Genomic DNA, 15,288 nt, shown 5'->3' with positions numbered 1-15,288 from the left:
GGCCCAGTAACATTTAGTTGCGTCACTGATCTTGGGGTGCATCTAATCCTGATTTTGTTTAAATTAGCTGCGCCTAGTTTTATAAATGGCCTCATATTCCTTGGCTGTTATCTGACCATAAAGGCAATCATTGGACCTAATGAGATGACTGGCTTGGTTTAACGGTGGGCAACACACTCAGTGGGTGAGAGGGATCCTTTGTCTTTCTTACTGTGATACATCAGAGGGTCAGTATCTCATTAAACTATATCATATATGGATAGATCTTTCCCTCCAGCTTTGTTATGTGTGAATGTTCCAGTGGGTGCATGAGTATATAGCCCACATTCCAAGAAGGGAAATGGCGGTAGGATCCTAGGAATGACCATCAGAAACAGAATCTCCAGCCCGTTATCCCAGTTTGAGAATACTTGTTGGAGCCGCCATACCCACAGGAGGACTTGTGTCACTCACAGGTATTGAAGTGCTGGGGATATAAGGTACTGACAGACTGACACATATAATGGAAAGCAGTTTTTTTTTATCAAACAAGAGTAAGTCTTACTTTCATTCTTCTTTGACTTTTCAGTGTTTTTTCTCTGCTCATTTGTTCCATTCTCACCCCACCCCACTAAATGTTACACCTCCGAAATGAGACCAATGCCCAGAATAAAGACACAAACACAGCAGCTTGATGTTAATCTGTGAAAGGCACAGCTTTATTAATAACTATGAGATAAATTGCGCAATTTGATCCTGAGGAAGGCAAAAAACCTCTAGAGGGAAAAATTCCTTCCTGACCCCTTAACGGCGATCGGATTTACTCCCAGGATCAATGCACCATATTGAATCAAGGGAAATAGAGGGGGGATATGGTAAGGTAAGGGAACATGGCAACATACATATGAACCTCTTTAAACCACAAGGTGAATGCTGCATTCCTTTCCATTCCATTAGACCCCAGGCAGCCTACAGATCCCGGCTTCTGCACACTGAGGGATGGAGTGAAAAGGAATGCAGGGTCTACTGAGTGGTTTAAGGGTGCTCCTGTGTATAAAACCATATTTTAGGTGTAAGGGGGGGCACCGCTGGTGGAATGGCAGTGGAAGTAAAGGAAAAGAAGGGAATATGGCAGCATATATACGAGTGTCTTTAAGCCGCAAAGTGAATGCTGCATTCCCTTCCATTCCATTGGACCCCAGGCAGTCTGCAGATCCCGGCTTCTGCAGTCTGAGGGATGGTGTGAAAAGGAAAGCAGGGACTACTGAGTGGCTTAAGGGTACTCCTGTGTATAGCACCATATTTTATGTGTAAGGGGAGGCACCGCTGGTGTGAAAAAGAGATACCAAAAAAAATGGTACTATAAACATCAGCACCGTTCAGCTGCTGGGAGAATTCTGCATTCCTATCCATTCCATTGGACCTCAAGTAGCCTTCAGATCCCGGCATCTGTAGACTGAGGGATGGAGTGAAAAGGAATACAGGGTCTACCGAGTGGCTTATGGGTGCTCCTGTGTATAACACCATATTTTAGGTGTATAACACCATATTTTAGGTGTAGGGGGAAGCACCGCTGGTGAAATGGCAGTGTGAAAAAGGGAGACCAAAAAAATATGGCACCATAAACATGAGCACCGCTCAGCTGCTAGGTGAATGCTGCATTTCCTTCCATTCCATTAGATCACAGGTAGCCTGCAGATCCCGGCTTCTGCACACTGAGGGATGGAGTGAAAAGAAATGCAGGGTCTACCGAGTGGCTTATGAGTGCTCCTGTGTATAAAACCATATTTTAGATGGAGGGGAAGCACCGCTGGTAGAATTAGGTGGAAGACATCTCTGATGGAATATTCTTACTCACCACCATCTCTTGAAGATGAGATACGTACAAAGAAAATTGCTGGTGGTGGTGGTGGTATGAGCCACTTGGTGGTTACGAGGGCCAACTGCAAAAAAAATAAAGAAATGTTAATGTAAATCACGTTTTTACTTTTAACAAAATTATATTCCTGTAGAACCCTATAACACTTTTAATCCCAAATCTGGTGATTGAGCAAAACAACCAGGGATACAGTGGATAATTCCACTATTACAGTTCAGTCTAACTTCTGTGGTACCTAGGGCCAGAATTTTTCTGGCCTACATGGTGGAGGGCCAATAATGGAAGCCAGTGATGACCACTCCTGTTTTTAAACCACACCCATGTTACCACAAGACCATGTCCACATTAATGGTGGTAGCACATCAACAGACCGAATTACTGGTGCTCACTGCACGGATATAATTTATCACTCATATGTGAAAAAAGTTGTCATATTAAAGGAATTGTTCAGTGTAAAAAAAAAAAATTTGATTATATAGTTAGGAAAAAAATGTAATGTATAAAGGCTGGAGTGACTGGATGTGCAACATAATAGCCAGAACACTACTTCCTGCTTTGCAGCTCTCTTGGTTTCCACTGACAGTGACTTGATGGAGGCCACATGAGTCATAACTATTGCTTTTGAATCTGAATGCTAAGGATCAATTTCAAACTCACTGAACAGTTATGTCCCATGTGGACCCCCTTATAGTCACGGACTAACTCAGAGATAGAGAGCTGCAGATAGTAGTGTTCTGTTCTGTTAGACATCCACTCACTCCAGCCTTTATACATTACATTTTGGCTAACTATATTAGAAACATTTTTTATTTTGCACAGCCTATTTTCCCTGTTTTTATTTTTACATTGAACTGTTCCTTTAAGACCTACCCTAAAATCCACCCCTGTGTATAATACAGCACTCCTTAGCACATGATTAAATACCTTAGGTCCCCCTTACAATAATTTTCAAATGCTAACAACCCCCAAAACAAATACCAGGCTTATGGTCCACAGGCATAGCACGAAATACACTTGCAGAACAGGACACACACAGGCAGAGTATGGCATACACAGGGAGCATAAGGAAGGCGGAACAGAGCAGGAGAAAGTTTCCACTGATTAGGACCACTCTAAGATTTGCTACATACAGGGACACAGTGCTGGTGCCACATTAGCATTTTGTATAAAGTGTGAACATCTGAACAATGTGGGCAGTTTCAGTCTGGGTCTCAGGTGTGAACAGTACAGGGCTTTAGGGGTGTGAACAATAAAGGTGTCACAAGTGTGAACAATGCAGGGGAGATGTATGAACAATACAGAGGATTACAGTCTGAATTTGATTAAACAATGCAGGGGCCAGGTTATCTCTGTAGTGACACCTTTTAAAGTCTACACATGGTAAGCAGACACAGCAGGCAGACTTTCATGTGGGGGGGGCACACAAGGGGGGGCTGCAGGCCACCAGTTGGACAGCCCTGCCCTATTATATAACAATAGGAGCACCCGGGCAATTCTAATTTCCTTATAAATGCCCGTGTCTGCTCTTAAAGGAGAACTAGCCCCCTACCATAAACCTGTCATTGGGTACAAGACAGGTTCCTGAGGAAGCAATCATAATAAATGAAGATTTTTATAACTTTAATTGGGATACTGGAAGCTTAGGGGGGCTTATGGTGTGGGGGGTAGTTCTCGTTTAATCCTTCTACACTGTGATTATAAACATTATACCAGTGCATAAACTACAGATCCCATAATGCACTTTGATGTCTTTACTCACTATAAGGCATGTGATATTTAGCTGACAAATGTTGGGCAACCAGGATGTAGACTTTGCTCATTGGCATGTGGAAAGGGCCTTCATCTCAAGAGGTAAAAGAGTATAAGAGGCAACACTCTATTAATTATAATGTCATGATCAGGGCTGGCTTGTGAGAGGACTACAGATCCCATCATGCACTATGATTCCTTGGTTATATCAATACAGGGAAATCCTATTGCTTAAATATAGATAATAGCCACAATAGTACCCCAATTCCAGTAAAAAAACCTTAATTTATTATGCTTTGCTTCCTCATGAGCCTGTCTTGTGCCCAATGACATATCAATGAACAGGAACATTATTGGGAGTGTCGATTCATCAACTATGGTGCCAACAATATCTAGTATCAGAATGTGCATCCATCTTGCTTTATCAGATATTGATATACCCCTGAGTAAGCGAGAGCGTATTCATATACAGTACATACCTTGTGCCGCACGATGACACTGAATAACAGGGTTTCTGCAAAGAGAAAATAAAGAGTTATTCAAGTGAACAAATCAAGAATCCAAATAGCTCATAGGCCATTAAAGTAAAACTGATACTTACTGCCAATGGTTTCAGTACTATAGAAATGGAAGAGAGATGGAAAGGCCAATTTATAGTCAAGACTTACCTTAGCATAAGCTGGTCTTTCATGCATGCTATTCAGCCTGCGCTTCCGAGCTAACTTCTGCGCTCTGTAACATCAAAGAAAGGTTTGTTACTCAAGTAAAAAGAAGCACTTGGCCCCCAAAGAAAGGTTCTGAGAAGAAGAGGGGCTGGAACCAGGAACAGACAATCTTCATGTTATCATCGTGCAGAGGCAAATACTTACTCTGCCAAAACAGTGTTTCTGTACCGTTGATATTCCTCTTGAGCAGCAGCTTCTCTTCTAGCTCCTCTCTGTAAAGAAAACCAGGTTAATAAAGGATCTTAAAGGGGTGGTTCACCTTTAAAGTAACTTTTATTATGTTATAGAACGACCAACCCTAAGCAACTTTTCAATTGGTTTTCATTATTTATTTTGTATAGTTTTATAGTTATTTGTCTATTTCTTCTGACTCTTTGCAGCTTTCAAATGGGCGTCACTGACCCCTTTTAAAAAAACAAATGCTCTGAAAGGCTACAACTGTATTGTTATTACTACTTTTTATTACTGATCCTTATATTCAGGCCCTCTCCTATACATATTCCAGTCTCTTATTAAAATCAGTGCATGGCTGCTATGGTAAATTGGACCATAGTTACCAGATTGCTTATAATGCAAATTGAAGAGCTGCTGAATAAAAAGCTAAATAACTGAAAAAACTTAAATAATAAAAAATGAAAACAAATAAATTGTCTCAGAATATCACTCTCTACATCATTCTAAAAGTTATCTCAAAGGTGAACAACCCCTTTAAAGATTTTTTTTCACATGTATTGTGTTCTACGTAAAATTCCTTTGTCCATAATAAATTATGTAAATGATGATGATGAAGTAATGTAATACAGGCAGTCCCCGGATTACATACAAGATAGGGTCTGTAGGGTTGTTCTTAAGTTGAATTTTGTATGTAAGAAACATTTACATGTACTTATTAAATGCAACTTAGACAGATGTTTGTCTCAACATAGTATTTATTTTTACCATTCTGTTCTCTGCAGTAGAGAACACATGCCAGAGGGGAATGCAACAGGTGGTTTATTAAAGCTAAACGCTAATAAAGGCCAAGCAAACCACAGTATGTTATTGTAATAGCCTCTGTTTGTAAGTGCGAGTTGTTTGTAAGTCAAATGTTAATTAATGGAGGACTTCCTGTACTGGTTTAGTACTGGTAATTTGCAGCTACAAAATCTGGTAAGTAGATTTGCTATTTTACTGGCTTAGGAAAAACCTAACCTTTCCATTCTCAAGCACTTCTGTCTGACCATTAGTTCGAAGGCTGATGGAGGAACCGGCTCCTGACGCTGAGGTCTTTCCCTCTCAGGTAGAGGACTGTGGAAAAGGTGAAAGAAAATGGGTTACATTTCAGGGCTTTAAATACATTTATGGGATGTACAAAGTTAGAGAACATGTGCATACAGTAACATAACTAGGCACATCTGGGTGCAGAATCTCCACCTACCCCCACCCCCTGAACTGACCCTACTACCATCCAATCCCCTGGGCACCAATAACATCCTCTGTCCTTCCTTCCTGATAAACCCTGTGGAGTGTGAGCTCTTGTACAATGTCCTGCACCATTGGTAGCTACACCACTGTGAAGAGAGATCTAAATCTGTACAGCAACACCAATGGGCACATTAAGATCTGCATCTCTGCAGTTACTATCATAAACAGGAATGTCTCGACAGAGCATGAGAGATCTCATAGTTGTCTGTGCATAATTCCTTTAAAGGAGAACTAAACCCTAGCCCAAAGGTTCAGCATCTGTATAACAGTAATGAGTCGTGCCTTCACAGCGGCCACAGGAGCTGATTTTCTTTTTGTTGACACTGGGCTCTTTATTTCTAAGGGATCTGGATAAAGTCTAATGGATTCCCGCAACCAGTCACATTAGCAGCAGACTCGCTTTTAGCAGTAGATTTCCTATGTTATGTAAGAGAAAATACTTACAAGATCTCAATGGGTTGCCAGTAGTCTGGCATCGTTAAACATGGCAGTGGTGCCGTCAGGTCCATCGGTCTGTAATAAAAGACATCGTTAGTTAAGGATCTATGCCGAGTGCTGCCTAATGCAAAAGAGGTACATATTTTGTGGCTAAAGGGTAAAATTTAAGATGAAAACTCAGAAATGCTGCAAAAATAACATTCAATTAGCTGGGATGCACTAACTACTCACTGATCCTCTATAAAGGGAATTTAAACCCAAATGCAGCATAATGAAAGCAAATTTCTTTGAAATTCTTTTTTCTATATACCGTACGATAATTGCAATTTTTGGTTCCATAAGTTATAAATGTAATTGCACTGAAAGCAATACATGTATTTATACGCTGCACTGCCAGTCCTGACTACCATACCATTACAACAATGAAGCAGTAGTCAGCTCCCCTCCTGGAGAAACGTGATATTGGTTCAGACCTGTAACATTGCTGCAGCTACAATATATGGTAAATAGATTTGCTATTTTCAGTTTTCTGTAAATTACAGGGTAAAGTGGGGAAAGCAAACTGCTACTGCTCTTTCTTTCTTCTGTGTGTGCAATTTATATCAGAGCTCTGTCCAGATACAGACATTTGCCCAATAATCTCAGGATGAATCTCTCTGCCTTGGTGAGCTGCATTTTACTGGTTAAGTGATAAGGGCAGCTGGGGAAGGCAGTCAAGAGTGGTGGAGCCACTGCCCTGTGTTCCCTCTGAACCTAATCTGTGCCATCGACTCACCTTATTGGTGGCCCCATAGGGGGCACACTTAGCCAATAACTGCCAGAGGTCGTCTTTTTCTTCTGCTCCTCCATTGGAAACAGCAAGGAGGACACAGGTGGAGCTGTGGTCTTCATGCTCCTCGTGAAGTGTGGGGTGGAGTACAGGCTGAAAAAGAGAAACCAGGTTATATTTCAGGGGTTTAAATACATTTATGGGGTTCAGAAGAGAAACCTGTACTTCAGGTTTCTCTGATCAGCTCTGACCAGCATATAAATATAGGCAAGACCTTTCTTCTTATCCACTCTAGTGTTCCACAGTCAGGAGGTATGCGTTAAGAGACTCTTTTAATACCAAAGATGTATTTAGCAATCCTCTTAATGGCTATTGGAAGGAGGTACACAATAGTGTACTTCTATTGGAAGGAGGTACGGGTGGGCCAGGGCCAGAACTAGGGGTAGGCAAAGTAGGCACGTGCCTGGGGCTAAAAGCTGCGGGGGAACCAGGCATGTACCTTATCTGCTTCCTAGTCCCTGCTCTGGCACATGGGCAGAGAACTTGTTTTAGCACATGCGCACCTGGTGGTCGCCGTGACCGGTCGGGTTGCCTAGGGTGACTGGCCTGTCAGGCCCGGCTCTGGGGTGGGCCTATAAATTGTTTGAAACTGTTGTGAGGTGCAGAGAGCAGAGGTTGCAGGTGCAGGGCAGTCCTGTCCTTACAGAGCCCTTTTTCAGACTGTGCCTGCAGCTGCTCCTCAACCTGCACACCCAAATACAGGAAAAGAGTAAGAAGTGAGTCTGCCGAAATGCCTCCCACCCGTCATAAATACACTGCTGCCAAACAAACAGCACTGTATTCATAGGGGCAGCTGCAGGTCTCTGCTCTATGTCTTGGCGGGCAGAGACCTACAGCAATTTTCCTATGTTAAGGGAGGGCAGGGTGCAAAGTGCAAAACCCAGAGAATTAATTTTGTTGCACTTTGCACCCTGCCCTGCATGTAGTAAATGACCCTTATAAATACTAATCACATACTCTATACCAGTTACCTCTGCATTTTGATGGAGCCACACAAATACATGCTATATCTAGAATGTACTATAATGCTTTAGGAAACAGTAACACCAACAGCTGCAAAATATGTTATTATGTACTAATATTGCAGCACATACCTGGAATAAGATGGTCTCGCCTGTGGTCCATGGTATCCGGGCTCTATCCATCTCGTTGGCTCCCCGCCGTTGATCGGCCAACCCAAATTCTGCTTTTGAGCGCTAATGAGGAAAGACCAATTCATTAGTGGTATTTTGTAACAGGGGGTGCAACTCAAATGGGCACATAGCTTTGATATAAACACTGATAAAACCATTTGGCCACTAGGGCCTAGAGATAAATCTTTATAGGGATCCCTAACCCCAAAATAAATATGGAAAATTGGTGGTCCCAGCAACAATCTGCTCTCTCCCTTGGACTAGGCCCAGCCTACGGCTGTCTGACACCTGTGTAATTCAGGCCTTGTACCTGACACTGATACAGGACAGCAGTATTCTGTACTCTTGTGCCAGCTGCCCCTTTAATGGTGCAGAATGCGGCGCTCACAGGTTCAAGGAGCACTGTAAAAGGATCTAGCGCATATTATGTTCCCACATTCTCACTCCTTATGTGGAAGAGGTGTTCAATATGATGCAATTTGCTACACTGCAGCCGACAGAGACAGGCGCAAGTCTTTAGTTTTACTTTGAAAGCATCAAGTAAGTTGTAGGTAAACCTAGTCCCTTTTGTAAAATGTATAATGAAGCAATAGAATTCTTAATGAATCAGATGAAAACTGAGCATAGGACTGGCCAGATAAGGGATGACTTTGACGTAGTTGGCCAGCTTAAATATATTGCAATATATGGACAAACAATCCCTGTTTTTTTTAAAAGGATAAGGCATTTTTCAGTAGCAGTATGCACAAAATGTCTCAGTCTTAAATATATTGATAACGGGTTGAGTGCAGAGGACTCTTGTACTGTATGTGTCTATATGTATTTTGTGGTCACAGCCTCATTGCACCCCCGCCTATGGTTTTAAAAATTAGTGGTGAGCACAACTTTCCCTCGTTTTTTATAGTTTTACAGGAGCAGTGACCGGCTCCATGTTGTAGCTCCCACCCTTCCCAGCTATAGTCAGGTGATCCCACTGGTGTCTAATAAAAGGGCAGCCAAGTTTGGGAGTTTTACTTTAAAAGCAGCAAGTAAGTTGCAGGTAAAAGGGAGATTTTGTTTACTTACCGTTAAATCTCTTTCTCTTCAGTCACTTGGGGGACACAGGGACCATGGGTATAGCTAGTACCACTAGGAGGCAGGACACAACCCTAAAACAGAACTGACTCCTCCTTCACTGGCTATACCCCCAGTAGGCGGAGCTTAGGTCAGTTTGTACCAAAGTCAACAGGAATAACAAAAGCAATAGTAATGAACAACCATAACAGTAACCATAACATATCTAACGGAAGTGAAGGCCTCAGTCCAGGGAGGGAAGCCCTGTGTCCCCCAAGTGACTGAAGAGAAAGAGATTTAACGGTAAGTAAACAAAATCTCCTTTTCTCCTAGTCAGCTTGGGGGACACAGGGACCATGGGACGTACCAAAGCTGTCCCCAGAACCGGGTGGGATAAGAGGCCTAAGAAGAAGCCACCGCGGCCTGCAGCACCCGTCTGCCGAAGCGAGTGTCAGATGCCGCAAAGGTATCAAAGTGGTAAAATTTGGAGAACGAATGGACGGAGGTCCACGTTGCTGCCTTGCACAGCTGTTCAGCCGAAACCTGGTTACGGAACGCCCAGGAAGTACTCACACCCCTGGTGGAATGAGCCGTGACTCTGTGTGGGGGATCCTTCCCCTTTGCTGTATAAGCTCTTTGGATAGCTTGTTTCATCCATCTAGAAATGTTCTGCTTGGAAGCCGGGGTACCCTGGCGAGGTCCAGAAGGGATCACCAACAGCGCATCGGACTTACGGATGTCATGAACCCTATGCAGATAGAATTTCAAGGCTCTCACGGGATCCAGGGTGTGCAAGCCTTGTTCCTTAGGATTTGCTGGAGCCGGACAAAAGGATGGCACAACAATTTCCTGGTTCAGGTGAAATTCCGAGACGACCTTTGGCGAAAGGATGGAATAGTGCGAAGAACAGCCCTGTCGTGATGGAAGACAAGGTAAGGAGCTTGACAGGATAGGGCACTGAGTTCAGAGACACGTCTCGCAGAGGCGATGACTAGCAGGAAAACGGCTTTCCAGGTGAGCCACTGGAGAGTCACAGATGCTAAAGGCTCAAAAGGAGGCAGTTGAAGAGCATGTAAAACCAAGGTAAGGTCCCACACGGGAACAGGTGCGCGAACTGGCGGAGCCACATGAGCTACTCCCTGCATGAATGTCTTGACGTCTGGAAGGAGAGCGAGCCGTTTCTGGAAGAGAACCGAAAGGGAAGAGATCTGCGATTTCAGAGATCCTAAGGACAGGCCCATGGAGAGACCGACTTGCAGGAACTCCGCTGTGGAAAAACCCTTTTGGGTCAGGATTTCAGTCTCAAGAGCCATGCCGTTAAGGAGAGGTTTCCTAGGTTTGGGTGCCGGATCGGTCCCTGGGTGAGAAGGTCTGGAATTGGCGGTAAGATCCATGGTTCTGCCACGGATAGGTTGAGGAGATCCGAGAAGCAAGCCCGTCGGGGCCACCTTGGAGCAATCAGAATGAGGGTGGTCCTTTCTCTTTGAAGCTTTCTGAGGGTTCTGGGAATGAGTGGCAGAGGTAGAAAGGCGTACGCCAGCCAAAAGAGCCAGGGAGCCGTGATGTCATCGACGTTGTGAGCCAGGGGATCTCTGTAGCGAGCCAGGAACTGTGGAACCTTCCTGTTGTGTCTGGTCGCCATGAGGTCTACTTCTGGGATGCCCCACTTTAGCGTTAACTCCTGGAAGATGTCGTCGTTTAGAGACCACTCGCCCGGGTCTAGGAACTGATGGCTGAGAAAGTCCGCTTCGCAATTCAGCAACCCCGGGATGTAGATGGCCGACAAGTGAACCTGCTGAGCTTCGGCCCATCGAAAGATAAGCTTTATCTCGTTGAGCGCTCCCCTGCTTCTTGTACCGCCTTGGTGGTTGATCTAGGCCACAGCCGTTGAGTTGTCGGACTGAACTTTCACCTAACCTCCTGAGGACACAACTCAAACTGACCTAAGCTCCGCCTACTGGGGGTATAGCCAGTGAAGGAGGAGTCAGTTCTGTTTTAGGGTTGTGTCCTGCATCCTAGTGGTACTAGCTATACCCATGGTCCCTGTGTCCCCCAAACTGACTAGGAGAAATGTATAATGAGGCAATAGAATTCTTAATGAATCAGATGAAAATTGAGCATAGGACTGGCCAGATATGGGATGACTTTGACGTAGTTGACCAGCTTAAATATATTGCAATATATGGACAAACAATCCCTGTTTTGTTTAAAGGGTAAGGCATTTTTGAGTAGCAGTATGCACAAAATGTCTCTGTCTTAAATATATTGATAATGGGTTGAGTGCAGAGGACTCTTGTATGTGTCTATATGTATTTTGTGGTCACAGCCTCATTGCACCCCCGCCTAATGGTTTTAAAAATTAGTGGTGAGCACAACTTTCCCTTGTTTGTTATAGGCGCAAGTCTTTGCATCTTTGCACATTATAGCATTGCACCAGCCAGGCATATTGTGTGCACGAAAACTACAATCTGGATCTGTACCTTAGAAAGCATTCAGATTACTAGAATTATGTAACAGTATCAGTTTGACCATGTGGTGTTATTAATAAAAATAATTAGTTTGGCATAAAACACATAACCATAAGCAGCGTGGAGACATTATGCACATGCTGAATCTGAAAGACATTGGCACCTGAAAGCAGTAATAGTGAAAAATGACCTACCTGCTGCGATGTCTCGCTGGATGTTTTTGAGAAGATCTAGGAAGAAAAGATAAAAGCAGTGAGCTCATGGTTAAAGAAATAATATATATGAGAGGAAATGTCTATGAGAAACACTAATACAGGGACACAGAAACAGGGATGCAGAACACTAGTGATTCCAGTTCACCCCTTGGGTCATAAGTCTGGTCACTTAAATCATATATATGAATTCATAAAGGGCTTGTTCACTTTTACATAAACTCTTAGTACTATAGAGCAGAAGTGCCCATTCTTTACTAATGTGAGGTCTACTTTTAGTGATGATGTCCCATTATAATCTACATCCATAAAAGCATTGTTGGCATTATGTTCCATGGAAAATATGACTTAAATATTGATTTATGAGAAAATGTATGTTGCTATATTCAACAAACAATTATTACTTATGTAACTGTATCATGATAAATATCTGAATAAAAACATGAAATAGGAGGGGGATTTAGACAAACTGTGTCTTGCGACAGTGTCTTCAGCTCTTTGATCCCCAGCTAAAGGGCTACAGGCAGATCCTGATCTACCTTTTGGCCACCCCTGCTATAGAGTATTGTGTTTTCTTTATTGGGGCCACATTGTACTAATGGATACAGAACAGAGAAGACACTCGATTCCAACATTGACAGGCTCAATGAAAATAACGAATTTATCTTTATTAAAGTTTGCATGTCCATAAAAATCCACATGGTACTCAACTGGCAGTGCCCACCACCCAGGCAGCCATTTATAACTGAACCAACCAACTGCCATTTCCAACATGGGTAGCAATACAACATGTGAATCTTGAAACTACAGCCAACTGCCAAATGTAATAGCAACAGCAAAAGGAAATACACCTCTGCATGAAATGATTTTGAGAAAGGCATCTGTGTGCGTATATCTGTCTATCTGCAGACTTATTAGTTATCTGAAGCCCCTTTGCAAGCAAAGGCAGGAGGAGCAACTGACTTTTGCAGTGACAGTTGGAGCTCCCTTCAGCCATGTTGAGTGAGGCAGAGAGCATAACAGCTTGGCTCGACTGGCAGCCATTTATAACTGAACCAACTTTCAACATGGGTAGCAATACAACATGTGAATCAGTGCATCAGGGTATAAGCAACATAATATTTCCAAATTAGGAATCATGATTTGGCAACAAAAGAGCACAAGGGGCTACATTTAAAAAAAGATGTGGCACATTGGCGGATTTAGGGCCAGTGCATCATGGGAGAATGAATATACAATCATGTGGATCTATACCATCTGTTGTTAGGAATGTTTCTTTGCCCATGTTTCATTGGGGAGTGAGCACAGTATACTAATGTGATTTCTGCCCCTTACATTCATTTGTAACCCACGCTGAGTGCACAGGGGAATCTGCAAGCAATCAATGCATTAGGGTCTCTGCAGTTGAACTATAAGCTACAGTCAACTGCCAAATGTAATAGCAATTGCAAAAAGAAATACACCTCTGCATGAAATTACTTTGAGAAATGCATTTGTGTGTGTATATCTGTCTATCTGCATACTTATTAGTTATCTGAAGCCCCTTTGCAAGCACAGGCTGGAGGACCAACTGACTTTTGCAGTGACAGTTGGAGCTCCCTTCAGCCATGTTGAGTCAGGCAGAGACATAACAGCTTGGCTTGTTTGCTATCTATGAACAGGCAATCATACAAAATATAGGGAATATGCGAGAGAGGAGAGTGAGAGTAATGCTGAGATTCCCAACAGGGCCCCCTTCCTGCATAGAAACCTCCCCAGACCCATGAACAGAAAACTACACCCCCCACTCATGCTCTGCCAATAGATTGCAGTGGGCACACAAACTCTCACTAGTGTGACTATAGAGGAAGCAGACCCTGCGCTCCAGACCCTCATTCCCAAACCAAGTTAATATGAGCTCCCATACAGCTTAAACCCAATATGAATGACACCTCTCCTGGCTAGATCTACAATATTTTATCCACTCTCTTACTTTGATGGAGCCTGAAATCTTCTCCTTCTAAGGCCAACGATGGGGTCTACGAACGTAGAGATGTAATTTCCCATGTCTTGCGTCGCCTAAAACCAATAAAATATTCTCCAAAGAAAAATTCTCCTTCTCTTCTGACTGCAAATCCAAAACTGAAAATTCTCCTTCTCTTCTGACTGCAAAGCCAAAACTGAAAAATGCTCCTTCTCTTCTGACTGCAAAGCCACAACTGAAAAAACTGTCATTTCTGGCCCTAAGGTTAACTTGGTTGATGACATCACAAGATGACTCCATGGCGATGGTCCTGCTGTGCAGCCAATCAGAAGGCACCTAATTAGCATAACAGTTACTGTACATGTCAGCACTGCCATGTGACATATTCAGCAGCCCAAAATATATACTACTATATATGTGAGGCCTGGGGGTGCAATACTAAGGGCTTTATCAGAACTACGGGTCAAAGGCTGCAAATGCTGCACCTTATATGTGTCTCCTGTACCATCCCAAAGCCACCATATCACTTTAGTAATGAAGACCTGTGTCTCTAAAGATGCGCCCAGTAGTTACCCCCAAGCCACTCTGTGCATGGGGGATGCAGGGTGCAAATTCCATATAACACCCTGCATATGGGACGCATATTAGGACAATGTCAAGGGAAATCTCCTGTATGCAATTTCCTATGCTAGAGGAATGCAATGACGCCTGCTTTTCCACTCAACCCTCCTCAAAGCAGACGTCACACCTCGCTCCTCCCTTCTCAGCTGTCCTGCTCCTCACTCCTCAGCCATCCGACCTGCGTCCTCGACCTGAATATGCGCACCCCGAGGAGTGAGGAGCAAGAGCTGACGACTGAGGAGCTAGGACCCAGGACGGATGGCTGAGGAGGGAGGAGGAAGAGCTGACGGCTGAGGAGGGAGGAGCGAGGTGTGACATATGCCTCAGAGGATGGCTGAGTAAAAAAGCATGCAATGTCACATTCCTCTTGCTTAGGATAGCGCCACAACGATTTCCCCTGAGGATGTCCTAAAATGCTTTCCGTACAATCAGTACCGGTCTCCCACACTCCAGCAGCACATACCTAAGGGGCTCCTCAGAGGTGCAGCCTCAGTACCAGCCTCTCTCACACTCACTCAGGGATAACGCAGCATTGCCCCCCCCCCCATGAGACCGCACTCACTCAGAAGCAGCTACTGCCTGTCAGCATACACTCAATACCTGCCCCTCAATCACCCGCTGCTGCTGCTGCAACACTCACTCAGAAACTCGTTCCTTTACCCTAAATTCGCACTCATGACAGGGCACCAACAACACCCGAATCTAATCATCCCGCCGTGACTTTTGCTTATTTCCTACTTGGTCACTTATATGGTCACGCCCACCGCGGGGCCTG

At 43.8% G+C, this 15,288-nt stretch overlaps 1 protein-coding gene across 7 annotated transcripts; it reads right to left on the bottom strand.

Moving 5' to 3' along the window:
- Positions 1 to 670: 670 nt before the first annotated feature.
- On the bottom strand, positions 671 to 15,270 carry LOC121399196. 7 transcript variants are annotated; one of them, XM_041579236.1, is made up of 11 exons: positions 15,174 to 15,270; positions 13,902 to 14,202; positions 11,912 to 11,947; positions 8,158 to 8,259; positions 7,010 to 7,156; positions 6,241 to 6,309; positions 5,524 to 5,619; positions 4,477 to 4,544; positions 4,276 to 4,339; positions 4,087 to 4,121; positions 671 to 1,922 (listed from the first exon to the last, which is right to left on the bottom strand). In XM_041579236.1, the coding sequence occupies exons 2-9, from the start codon at positions 13,973 to 13,975 to the stop codon at positions 4,326 to 4,328; spliced, it is 606 nt and encodes a 201-aa protein (XP_041435170.1). In that variant the 5' UTR covers positions 13,976 to 14,202; positions 15,174 to 15,270; the 3' UTR covers positions 671 to 1,922; positions 4,087 to 4,121; positions 4,276 to 4,325. The 7 variants fall into 7 exon arrangements, with proteins under 7 accessions (XP_041435170.1, XP_041435169.1, XP_041435174.1 ...); XM_041579235.1 differs by having other exon boundaries at positions 13,902 to 14,228; positions 15,174 to 15,267; XM_041579240.1 differs by having other exon boundaries at positions 13,902 to 14,205; positions 15,174 to 15,255.
- Between the last annotated feature and the right edge of the window lie 18 nt (positions 15,271 to 15,288).

The sequence above is a fragment of the Xenopus laevis genome, chromosome 9_10S, assembly GCF_017654675.1.
Source record: "Xenopus laevis strain J_2021 chromosome 9_10S, Xenopus_laevis_v10.1, whole genome shotgun sequence".
In the NCBI taxonomy this organism is placed as follows: Eukaryota; Metazoa; Chordata; class Amphibia; order Anura; family Pipidae; genus Xenopus; species Xenopus laevis.
This window is presented reverse-complemented; position numbering and strand designations above follow the sequence as displayed.

Bases quoted from the DNA above. Each gene is read 5' to 3' on its own strand.
- LOC121399196 (XM_041579236.1), bottom strand. From the start codon at position 13,975: ATGGGAAATTACATCTCTACGTTCGTAGACCCCATCGTTGGCCTTAGA. The intron at 7,157-8,157 runs GTATGTGCTGCA...TCTCTTTTTCAG, and splicing joins GCGAGACCATCTTATTCCAG to CCTGTACTCCACCCCACACT. The intron at 4,545-5,523 runs GTTAGGTTTTTC...TTTTCTTTACAG, and splicing joins AAGTGCTTGAGAATGGAAAG to AGAGGAGCTAGAAGAGAAGC.